This window comes from Aulonocara sp. 'chitande type north' Nkhata Bay, linkage group LG10 (genome assembly GCF_057382095.1).
Source record: "Aulonocara sp. 'chitande type north' Nkhata Bay isolate Kocher_YH1m ecotype deep benthic linkage group LG10, A_spYH_male_GT1.1, whole genome shotgun sequence".
Taxonomy (NCBI): domain Eukaryota; kingdom Metazoa; phylum Chordata; class Actinopteri; order Cichliformes; family Cichlidae; genus Aulonocara; species Aulonocara sp. 'chitande type north' Nkhata Bay.
The window spans coordinates 15,971,175-15,983,443 of record NC_141353.1 but is presented as its reverse complement, the minus strand read 5'-3'; the positions used below and the strand labels follow the sequence as shown (position 1 = coordinate 15,983,443).

Here is a 12,269-nt window from a genome sequence, read left to right as displayed (position 1 = left end):
GAGGAAACTTTGAGTCAGATAGTCGGTCACACAGTGGAAATTTAAGAAATGTTTCACCAAACCACAGATTGGATGATCAGCTCATACATATGTCTGCTTTTACGAATTACTGTACTGTAATCCGCAATAAAGTGTTGGGAAATCTTTAACTGCTTTATGGAGGTGAGCTCATAATGAACAACTGGCCTTGGTTTTCCAGAAGTGACTTGTGGAAAATCCCTTGAACATGTTTCACTTTCATTGTTATTCCTCCCTGATAAATCGCAGCACTTTGAAAAACAAATGCTAGATTTTTGGTTCCAGATCAGAATAATCTCAGTCAGCAACAAGCATAACCGGTGTGATCACACAGGAAGGGGGAGCGATTTCATGGGAATTTCTCACCTGTGAACACAATGACCTGGGGTAAGGGGGTGTGGTTATCTATGCGAAAGCATGCTGGGCGGGAGCATTGCTGTGCTGTTCCTCTCACTTCCTGAACTGAAGGCCTCCAAATATGTGGAGGTACAAACGCAGGATAACCTAACATTCAGGAGCTTTGACACACCACGTTACCCTGCATTGAAGGTAAGACTCTGATTACAATAAAAACATTTCATATTCTTACATTCTTTGGAGAAAGGCAGAACCTGTACTATACAAAAGGCGTGCTCTATAAATCACCAGTCTCAGGGTGTTCAAGGAGCAAACACATATTTTTCTGCTCTTTTCTGACTCCTGTTTGGTAGATGAGTAACCAATTAAGGATACAGTGTAAAGTATTCGAGAAAGAGAACCGTCTGTTTTGTTTGTGTGGTTATATTATGAACAGGATAATGTTTGAAATGTCTTTTTATGTAATAGTCTGATCTAGACTGATTAATCTATTTCAGTTTAAAGTGCCCGTGTAAAGCATGCTCCTGTGGCAGTATCTGATAACCTTTCTGCTGGTTACTGTTCAAATATGCAAAGGTAGGAAACAAATCATGAAAATGTAAATGGCTTTCTTTACATATCAGCGGTGTGTGTGTGTGTGTGTGTGTGTGTGTGTGTGTGTGTGTACAGTGTTTGCACACACGTACAGCTGTGGTCACAAAACATATGACAAAAATGTATCACAAGTTTTCAGTCAAGCAGCATTTGAGGAAATGCTGTTTCTTGGAATTAGTTAAGGGTCCTCTTCTAATTTTACTGTAAGTGGAGTCACTGCTGATGTGCAACTGTTACTGAAAAACACATTTCTGTACTTTTCTTTTCATCTTAGTAAATAACCATCTTGTCAGTGATAAAATCTTTAAACAATCGAATAATCTAGATATCATTTCAAGTTCTTACAAAGTCCGTGTCTAAAATATGCATTTGCTTAGCAGTAGATAGTTATATGTACAGAGGTGTGTCCTGAGCTTGGGTGCAGTAAGTTTCAGTGAGTCAGTGCGACATGAAAACTTGTAATGAGGAACAATGAACTACACACTGAAACCAGTAGTACTGATGTCACAAGATGACATCAGCACAATGTTGGTTTGAGATATTATACAAACACGCTTTCGGCACTAAGTGATCACAAAAAAATGGTTTGCATGCTTTAGTCACACTGATGTTAAATCTCTTATGAGAAACATGTGGCCAAGGTAGCAGCGATACAAATTCAAAACCCGTTAAAAATGCAGTATTAAAAGACAAGATCTACAACAGCAACAATATCTATGCTGGTCAGATCCATAAAGGTCCCACAAATTACATGAGACACACACTGGATATGAGGAATGGAAGTAGTCACTGTGATGTCAGGTTTGAGGCCTTGATTTTGGGGTTCTGCCCTGTTTTAAATCATTTGTAGAATTCACAATGAAGCAAGCAGCAGTATTTAACAAGTAACTCCTCCAAAAGGCTCCAACACTGAGTCAATGAATTGGAGATGTCCAATTCATTGACTCAGTGTGTGTATGTATATATATATATATATATATATATATATATATATATATATATATATATATATATATATATATATATATGACACATGCCTCTCAAGATGGCGCAAAGTTTAGACGTATAGTATTTAGATGTTGTGCAATCTTTCCCATGCAATGTCTGCAGAGATCAATTACATAATATCTTATTTACCTGAATGCATCTGTCTTGTTTTGTTTTTTATCTCTCACCAGCTGAGAAATGCGATGAATTTACCGATCTGAATCTTGGTCACTCAATCATTGGTACCAGCCTCAAAGTTCGGTTGTTGCTATACACTAGATTAAATGGGACATGTGGTACCCTTATGTCCCACACCGACCTGTCTGCCTACCCCCAATTTAATGCGTCAAAACCGACCACCTTCATCATTCATGGGTATCGGCCCACTGGATCTCCACCGGAATGGCTCGATAAGCTCACTGAGCGTCTGCTGGTCAGGAAAGACATAAACATTATAGTGGTAGACTGGAACTACGGTGCTGCGACTCTGAAATATTGGGAAGCAGTGAAGAACACACGCAAAGTAGCATCCAACATCACAGCTTTGATTAATATGTTGCAGGTATGGCAAGTTGTCTGATTTCAAATGTCAGAGTGTGTAGTGTCTAGCAATTCTAAAACTGATATTTTTTCAGGAGCACGGAGCCGATCTGAGCTCCATCCACATGATTGGTGTCAGTCTAGGAGCTCACATATCAGGCTTTACGGGCGCTAACTTGAAGGGAGAAATTGGAAGAATAACAGGTAAGAGTGGCACTTACATTGACGTCACTTCCACTTCCTGATATAGAATTAAAACCTGAAGTGGTATTTTTACTTGTTTTAAATCCCTCTAAAACAGGCCAATAGTAAAGCGAGCCTAATTTATGTTTCAGGTCTTAAGAACAATCTTATTTGACTCAATCTAAAGGAGAAGAAAACTTCTTAAGAACTTGTCCCATTGAGAAGTTTGCATGACGTTTGGAAGCTGACGTGCTTAAGGGTGACATTTTGTAGTGGCTCTTGACTGAGCTTTTAATTCCTAGATTTCCAACTTTAGAAGTCACTAATAGCAAAAGGAGATAAAGCCACTGGTGCTGAAGGGTTTAATAAAAGTTGCAGAGTGTATGAACAATGTGTTATTTGTCATGGTTGAGTTGTGGACTCAAAGGAACATACCGTGCTTCGGGTTTTGCCTGGGTTGGAGTCGCCATGAAAAAAGCGGCACAGTTTTGGTAAAATTCCCTGAGGAGAGATGACGTTCAAAGATCACGCTAATTCTCTGGAGGCTCACTGAGAATATCTGGTTTAAAACAGCAGGGAAAAACTGTCACATGAAAAAAAAGATACGTAGAAAAAAATGAGAAAAGGAGACAGCTATGAAGGTCAGCTGGGATAAGCGCTCGTCCTAGGTGTTGTCGGAATATTTAAGTGAGGTCAACATTCTGTTTTCGACTGATGTTTTCTACTGTGATGTTTGCAGCACTGGATCCTGCTGGGCCAGGGTTCAAAGGCAAAAACCCAGAGGACCGACTGGACTCTTCAGATGCACAGTTTGTGGATGCCTTGCACACAGACATGGATTGTCAGTCAATCACCTTATTTATTATTATGAAGAATTTCTTTTCTTTACACAAAACAGGCATACACGTTGTGTATATGTGTCAATTTGTTATTGTTATATTACAGTGCTGGGTTTCAGGGAACCTTTAGGTCACATTGATTTCTACGCCAATGGAGGAGCAGACCAACCCGGCTGCCCAAAGACTATTTTCTCAGGTAAGATCAGTAAGTTTAAGAAACTTTTGGTATAAAGAACTGAACTTTATGTTAACAATTTACTTTCTCATCCCTGAAAAGGACAGTATCTTAAATGTGACCACCGGAGATCGGTGTTCCTCTTCATTGACTCTATAAATGCCACATGTACCAGCAGGACCTACCCCTGCTCGTCCTATAAAGACTTTCTGGATGGCAAATGCTTAACCTGCAGTCAGTTTGGTAATGCTGGATGTCCTATTTTAGGTTGGTGATGAAAAACACACAGATTAAATTTTCTGTCAACTAACAGGCAGTTACGAAAATCCAAATATGCACATTTTGCCAGTTTGTATTTTATTTCTTTAGATTTTACAGTGTATTATTCAGCACTGACACAGGTGTTTTAACCTAACTCAGGTTATGACGTCATAAAATGGAAAGACATCCTGCTGGAACAGAACCAAACAAAGGCCTACTTCAGAACAAACGAAAAATCTCCATACTGCAGTGAGTAACAGTTTACTAATGATCAGTAAGCTATAAAAAAATCGTTAATTTCAATACAGCATACAATCTGATTGTCAGCCTGCACTGCCACCTAGTGGTAGAACTATACTTTTCTCAATGGTTTAACACATTTTAATGTGCCACTTTATTAGGTACACCTGTTCAACTTGTTATTAAAGCAAATATTTAATTAGTCAATCACATGACAGCATCTCGGTGCATTTATTACATTTGCCAGAGGTCAGAGTAGAATGACCAGGCTGATTTGAGCTGTTAGGAAAGCAACAGTAACCACTCTTTACGAATAAAGGTATGCAGAAAAGCATCTCTGAATTCGCAACATGTCAGACCAAATGGGCCACAGCAACAGAATCAGAAAGTCTTGCTCCTATCAGCTAAGAAAAGGGAACTGTGTTTAAAGTGTGCACAGGTCCACCAAAATTAGACAAATGAAGATTGGAAACACATTACCAGGTCTCAGGAGTGTCGTTGTCTGCTGTGAGATTTGGCATAAACAACATGATAATATTGATCTTTCCTGCCTTATTTTTGAGATATCCCAGATTGTGCTGGTGTAATGGTGTGTGGGATATCTTCTTGGCACACTTTGGAGCCCATATTATGAACTAAGCATCGTTTGAGTGTCACAGTCTACCTGATTATTGTTGCTGACCATGTCCATCCCTTTATGACCACTGCTTCCAGCAAGATAACACGCTGTGTCAAAAAGCTCAAATCATCACAAACTGGTTTCTTGAGCATGACATTTAGTCCACTCTTCTCAAAGGGCCTCCACAGTCACCAGATCTCAATCCAACAAAGCACCTTTGGGATGTGGTGGAACGAAAGTTTTATATCCTTAATGTGCAGTTGACAAATCTGCTGTAACTGTGTTTTGCTGTGATGTTAATGCGGACCAAAATCTCAGAGGAATGTTTCCAGCACCTTGTTGATTCTATGCCATGAGGAATTTATTTGTTTATTTATTTTTTTATAAAAAATCTAAATGAACAGTTATGTTTATAACCCTTGAAATGGGGAATGAGCCAGAGAAGCAAGACAGGTTAAGTGTGTTTTATAGTTCAAAACAAAAGACTTGAATTAAAAAATGTCATGTCTTTGCTCAGTGACAAACTACAGGATAGATGTGGTGATATGGAACAAGGATGTGCAGTGGGGATACTTGACTGTTAAACTTCATGGCAATGGTAAACAAGCACAGGCAACCATTGACCAGTAAGTCTCCTCTGCATATATAGCCAAGATTTGTCTTTATCTCCATGTTACTACCTTCTCTAACTAATGTATTTTTCCCCCTCATATTAGTAAATCCTTAAATTTCAAGAAGTTCACAGACACCAAGCTGTTGGCTGCGTTTGACAAAGACATTCAGTGGGTGGAAAAGGTGTCTGTTAAATTCTCCACTGGGAATGTATTGCAGCCCAAACGTAAGCTCAGAATTCTCAGAATCCGTCTCAAAAACCTGGAACCTAAAGGGAATAAAGCACAGGGGTATGCTAAAATTTTACCTTTAAGAAATGACACGCAGCATCAGCTGGTTTCTTTGTTGAAGCACTTCTTATATCTCCCAGCTGTAGATTTACCGACGTGTCTGGTTTTTCCCCTCACAGGCCTCTGTGTCGATATGACGTCCTTCTCGAGGAGAACAAAGAGGTCACCTTCAGGCCAATTCCCTGTGAAGAATCCAACTTCTAAAGGGGAGAAAAATTGCATAACATTTCACTGCATGTATGGAGAGAGATTCGGCTGATTCTACAGTTCTTCCAGAATTGTTCATGAAAAGACCAGCACTGCTAAAACAAAACAAAATAACACAATGTTGCCTCACAGTAAGAAGGTCTATGTTTGAGCCAACTGGCTCGCTGGGACTTTTATGTGCAGTTTGCACTGTCCCACAGTTATTTGGGGGTTGGGTTAACTGGTGATTGAGTCTAAGTTGGCTGTCGGTGTAACTTTGAGTGTGGACTGTTGTCCGTCCCTGTTGTTAATGCGATAGACTGGTTGGCCCCCTGCACCTCTGAACTGGATAAGTGGAAGATGGATGACTAGACCAGTAATGTGAATTAGACAGATTATCTGTCACAAATGAGTGAAAAAATACTAACATATTTACCTTTTTTGATAGAAAAGTAGGGCTGTCAACGTTAACGTGGCGTCACGATTAACGCGATTAACGCTCCAGATGGGTGAATTGCGTTAAAATGGGTGTAGCTCAGGTGGCAGAGCAGGTCAGCCACTAATCAGGAGGCCGGTGGTTCGATCCCAGGCTGCCTCCTGGCTGGGCAAGATACTAACCCCATGTTTGCCTACTGGTGGTGGTCAGAGGGCCCGGTGGCGCCAGTGTCCGGCAGCCTCGCCTCTGTCAGTGCGCCCCAGGGCAGCTGTGGCTACAATGTAGCTTGCCATTGCCAGTGTGTGAATGTGTGTGTGAATGGGTGAATGACTGAATGTAGTGTAAAGCGCTCTGGGGTCCTTAGGGACTGCGTAAAGCGCTATACAAATGCAGGCCATTTACCAAATTTTTTTAATTGTGTTAATTGTGTTAACCCGTTAACGTTGACAGCCCCTGTCGAACACATAATGTACGACTGATAGATTTTATTCCCTTTAGGCCTTTTGTTTTTGTTTTTTGTTGCTTGTCTTTGCTTTTATTTCTGTTTACTTTTTTATGCCAATATAAATTTTCAACATACATATATCAGTAGTAACTATATTTATTTTTAATAAACACACAATGCACATCAGCACCCAGTAAATTTACATTCTTTGTGCAATCAGAAAGAAAACAAGTGCTATTTTTTTTTCTTTTTACAAGCCTAAAATCTGTGTGCTCATCCATATTACATTATTATAAACAAACTCTTGAGTCTCTGTAAATGAACTGCTGCTTGTCATTTCTCATCCTTCTCTCTCTCTGAGTCACTGTCACAATGGATAAAAATGCAGTTCAATTATGCCGTAGTACATATTGCCACCAATCATTGTCTTAATGGACGGTGATGAGTGAAATCTCCTGGAAAACTCAAAATGTGAGATTACAGTTCCCCGGTAAGAATGTTTATGAATGCCTTTGGTGACATGACGAGAAAAAAACAAGATGTTTGATGTGTAACTGCGCCGGTCATCTCCAGAAGGAAAGGACAGTTTGCTGCAGCCTCCATCTTTATGTCTGCTTCCATCTTTGCACTTTCACCAGTGACTCAGTAAAAATATTAAGCCCTCTGGGTCAGCCCACTCAGCAGTCCAAAAAGAAACGGTAAATCAGAAATCTGATGAAAGAATAGTCGTCTTTGCTCATTTAGACATGTGCTTCTTCATTCGCTGAATTTCCATCTAAAACGGAAAAAAATTGGATTTTGAAAAAAATCAAATCATGATAAATCTTCCCACCTTGAAGTGTTTACGCCCATTGAAATACGATGTTACTAAATTTTATTATCCTCGGCCACTTTACCTGTAACGTTAAGCGAATCCTTTTCTCCTCATCCAGCTCATTCATCAGCAGTTTGATTTCTTTGCTGGAATAACACAATGTTGTTAAATTAGCACAGCAAAAACCTGACTGAAACTACAGTTGGTTGGTACTGATGCTGGGCTGGGAGTGTCAAATGCCCTCCAGAGTGAGGATGAGCAGGTAAACAGAAAACTGTGCAGATGTCTACAACTTATAGCTAATGTGCAATTAGGGAAAGACAGCCATACTTGTGCTGAGTCTTCATCTGTTCAAACTGGCCCTTCAGGTCTCTCAGCTCTGTCTGCAGTTGTTCCAGGTTTGGCGAGGCGTGCCCTTCTGGATTTCTGCTGGGCTGTGAGTTGATGCCTGCAGGCGGAGCTGGGTGCAGCACAGCAGAGATAGCCTTTGGCAGGAGAGAGGAGAAAGACTCTGTGGGCATAGTTTTGGTTTCTAATGCCTGTGGAAAACACAAAAGAAATATAAGAAGTTGTCATTTACTGCAGTTTAACAGCTGTGGATTGTACGACCTTTAGCATTTTATTTTATACACTGCTCGAAAAAATTAATAAAAATGAAAGGAACACTTTGAAAACACATCAGATCTCAATGGGAGGGAAAAAACTGTGCTGATATTTCTACTGATAAAGACTGCATGATGAATGATGATGCCACATTGTGAAATAGAAATAAAAATGATCAACCTACAAAGGGCCGAATTCAAAGACACTCATCACCCATCAAAGTGTGGTGTGCTGTGGGATCTTCCCTGGAGGAGGAACTGTCTGCATTTTCTCAACACATTGTGAAACACCACGAGGAACCCACAGGAACACTGCACCAACATAGGGTCTGACAATCCAAGGACTTGATAACCAACGGCTGTCAGGGTACTGCCTTTTAGCCTGAAGAGGTCTGTGTGCCCCTCCATGGATATGCCTCCCCAGGCCTCCTTGACCCACCACCAAACCAGTCATGTTGAACTACAGGCAGAATAGCATTCTCCACAGCTTCTCCAGGGCCTTTCACGTCTTTCTCACACTCAGGGTGAGCCTGCTCTCATCTGTGAAAAGCACAAGGGGTCAGCGATGGACCTGCCAATTGTGGTATTCTAAGGCAAATACCAGTTGGCTCCATGGAGGACGTTGGGCCCTCAGGCCAGCCTCATGAATCAGTTTAATTGTTTGCTCAGAGACATTCACACCAGTGGCCTGCTGGAGGTCATGTTGTAGCGCTGGCAGTGCTCATCCTGTTCCTCTTTGCACAGATGATCAGAAGGTTAAGGACCTTCTATGCTCCTTTCCAGGAGTAACTGCCTGTTTGATGTGCTTTCCTGGAGCAGTTAGACTACCTGTGCAACCTATGTAGTGTCCAGGTGTCGTCTCATGCTACTGGTAGTGACAGTGACCCTAGGCAAATGCAAAACTAGTGAAAAAACACTCAGGAAAAATGTCAGTGTCCTCCACCATGTAAAACCATTCCTGGTGTCTCATTGTTGGCCCTCAGTGCACCTGTTGTTAATTTTATTAACAGCAAAACAGCTGAAACTGATTAACAACCTCCCTCTGGTCAATATTCTAGAAGTTTAATTATCTTGATGCTATGCTCTGATTAAAAAGTGTTAATTTCATTCAGTTTTTGAGCAGTGCACTTACAGGCGGGATGGATCCATTCTGAGTTGTTTGTTGAGTTCCTTCTGGCAGCGAATTCTTTACTTCACTCTGGGTTTTCTTTCGTTCCTCCTCCATCATGAGTGTTACCTGTAAAATAAAGTCTAGTTTGAGACGTCTGATGAGTAAAATACATTAAATGGTGACATGTCGTTCTAGCTTTTGGTGTTTCTTAGTCCCAGAAGATGATTTTCAAAAAGGGGACCGATTCACTACAGGGCAAGTACCTTTTAACTTTGTTTTAAGTAAGGAGTCAAAGTAGATATCTTCTGCGTCTCTACTTGTCTCTCTGTGTGTGTATGGGGCAGCTCAGAAAAGTTAAATTTATCCCAAGGACAGAGTGACACAAGCAGACCACACCACACACTCTTTTCAAACACAGCACCAAGCTATAAACAAACTGGACGATTAAGAAATGGAATGGCTTGGCTTGTAGATGGCTTTCATTAAAAATGTATACTTCCCAGAGTCCGAAGCTCTGACTGTAACCTCTCATCTACAGCATGAGCTGCGTGCGCATTCAGCTTCTCCGTGATAGACACAACTGACACAAACTCCTCAGTGTCTTTGAGAGAAATGGAGATTACATGTTAAAACACACCTCACAGAGCTTGGAAGTCACTGAATGGTCATTCTTAGACATCTCGCTCCTTCTTTTGCACATTTTCAAAGTCTAGATTAACATTCTGCCTCAGACATGCAGCATCCGAGCACAGTAGCATTTCAATATATGTAACAAACAATAGTTGCAAGGCTTACCGGGAATGAGGGCTGAACTATAGCTGCCCATCGTGACAGAGAAGAATACAGTGAAAGACAGAAAAACCCTGCAGTGCCCTTAAGTCTACATCTACAAATGACAAATGGGAGCAAGTCAGTGGGACACAAATCAACAGAAACCTGTCAGCTCAGTGCAGTCTCACACCGTGCTGCTTCTTTAAAAGATCTGTGCTCTTTGTCATGAATCAGCCCAGCAGCAGAAGTATTTCTTTATCAGTGAGTGTGAGAGAGAGACTAAATGTGTAAGAGCAGAGGCAGCTGTTTCTCTCATGCCACAGCAGTGAACTAATGGGCAACACATGCTGGAGCCAGTGCAGAGTAGGGAGCACAGTGACAGATTAGTAAACGTACTAAACCAATTACCAGATTATTGTCAGTTAAAGCCACGATCCGGAGCGCACGCTCACCTTGTTTTTCCAGCTTCGCCGCTGAGATAAAGCAGCATCTGCGGTAACTCGACACCACCCATTGTAATCCACAGTGGTCTGCAGAGTATGCTGCGATGAAGAGTGGTGCTGTCCGGTCTAAGTTTAGAGCAGAGCCCCCCCATTCTGCTCCCAAATATCAGCGGCGTCACAGACTGACGGCTGACAGTTGTTTAAACGCACAAACGATGCAAAAAAACAAAAAATCTAGAAGGTTGACAACTTCAGTTTAATTCTCACAAGCTGTTTCAAAACAGTCGTTTCAAAACGCTAGAGAGGCATATCCACGTAAGGTTTGCAATAATGTCTTCATAAAAGGACATTCTTGTGAATGAGTTAGTAAAACGGTGAGTAAAAAAAAAGAAAGAGGAAACAGAAGAGTTTCCAAACTCCCTCTACACACATTCACACAACTCGCATAACACAACAGACTGTCCTCCTGTCACAGCTCCAGAGATCAGCTGTTGTCGAATGCTTGAAGAAAAAGATATTTCTTCAGCTTAGGTTTAAAAAGTGACCTCAGGCAAGCATCAAGCTGTCTGGGGTCACTTTGGAGGTCATTCCAAAGTGTCAGTGCCACAAGATGAAAGCCAGGACCCCCTTTTTGTATACCTTTCAGCTGTAGGATGGGTCAGGAATGATTAGGTTAGAATCTTGAGGGAGTATATGTACATATGCATTTCTACCAAGACCATTTAAAGCTTGAAACACAAGTACTATCACTTTACTTTGTAAGGGACGGAGCCGGTGCAGGACTGCTAACACTGGAGTAATGTGATCTCGGGTTTTTTTGTTGCAGTTAGTAGTCTGGCTGCAGCATTTTTAGAATAGTTGTAAGAGATGATTCACTAGTTGTTTACAATGCTGTAGTCTAAGGTTAACAAAGGCACACATGGCTTTCTCTAGATCTGATGGACCTCTGGAAAAATTTGTATGAAAATTGTTCTGAGGTGGAAAAAACTGCTTCAGGACATGGCATTTGTCATAATGCCTAATGACTGTAATTTCACAGTGCCCCAACTTTAAAAGATGTACAATATTTAGCAGCTAATATCAGTAATATTTAACCATTTACATTAACATTTTAAGTGAAAATAAAGCCTATCAAATGTACAGCTTTAGGAAATGTGAAGATTTTGAACTTTTTACTGTATTTTCATTAGCTTTTCCTATCAATAAAGACCCCCAACCCCCATTGCCACTCAAACTTCACCAAGGTACAAGAACACTTTCTGTGAATTACTAAAATAAACCTCAGAGAAAATAACTTTTACTCAGTGTGATTGTTTTTAATGTTGCTCTTAATTTGTTCTGTTATTGTGTATTCTTTACGTTTGTACGGGATATTGTATGTTTTAAATGTTATATACTTATGTGGTACGTGTATTTTGACTTTTGTTGCCAGGTCTCTCTTGGAAATCAGTTTTTTAATATCAGATTTTTTACCTAGATAAATAAAGGACTAATACAAGAAAAAACCCCACTTATTTTCTAAATGTATAATTACAGGATAGTCTGTATTTTTGTAGGAAACTGGAGGAAAAAAAACAAAACAAACAAAAACAGGAAATCTACAGCATCTGATTTAAACATTTGTGGCATCGATTCCCAAAACCTGTATCCACCGAGGTCTTTGCACTCATTAAAGGGTTACACAGTATGAAAATCATTGTATTATTTTTAAATGTTGTACACTGTTAATGTTGTTTGGGAAAAAGG

General features: G+C 40.5%; 2 protein-coding genes across 5 annotated transcripts; one reads left to right on the top strand and one right to left on the bottom strand.

Annotated features, from left to right (window-relative positions):
- Positions 1 to 419: 419 nt before the first annotated feature.
- Positions 420 to 6,971, top strand: lipia (lipase, member Ia). Its single transcript, XM_086308606.1, has 11 exons — positions 420 to 567; positions 873 to 951; positions 2,148 to 2,518; positions 2,592 to 2,700; positions 3,419 to 3,520; positions 3,625 to 3,714; positions 3,796 to 3,960; positions 4,114 to 4,203; positions 5,331 to 5,439; positions 5,530 to 5,715; positions 5,835 to 6,971. Exons 2-11 carry the CDS (start codon positions 894 to 896, stop codon positions 5,917 to 5,919), a joined length of 1,365 nt encoding a protein of 454 aa, XP_086164732.1. The 5' UTR covers positions 420 to 567; positions 873 to 893; the 3' UTR covers positions 5,920 to 6,971.
- On the bottom strand, positions 6,854 to 12,152 carry LOC147320531 (uncharacterized). Of its 4 annotated transcripts, XM_086308610.1 has the most exons (7): positions 10,533 to 10,638; positions 10,105 to 10,195; positions 9,811 to 9,910; positions 9,331 to 9,436; positions 7,927 to 8,135; positions 7,679 to 7,742; positions 6,869 to 7,557 (listed from the first exon to the last, which is right to left on the bottom strand). In XM_086308610.1, the coding sequence occupies exons 2-7, from the start codon at positions 10,133 to 10,135 to the stop codon at positions 7,519 to 7,521; spliced, it is 549 nt and encodes a 182-aa protein (XP_086164736.1). In that variant the 5' UTR covers positions 10,136 to 10,195; positions 10,533 to 10,638; the 3' UTR covers positions 6,869 to 7,518. The 4 variants fall into 4 exon arrangements, with proteins under 4 accessions (XP_086164734.1, XP_086164733.1, XP_086164736.1 ...); XM_086308608.1 differs by lacking the exon at positions 9,811 to 9,910 and having other exon boundaries at positions 6,854 to 7,557; positions 7,927 to 8,081; positions 9,331 to 9,435; positions 10,533 to 12,152; XM_086308607.1 differs by lacking the exon at positions 9,811 to 9,910 and having other exon boundaries at positions 6,864 to 7,557; positions 9,331 to 9,435; positions 10,533 to 11,256.
- Between the last annotated feature and the right edge of the window lie 117 nt (positions 12,153 to 12,269).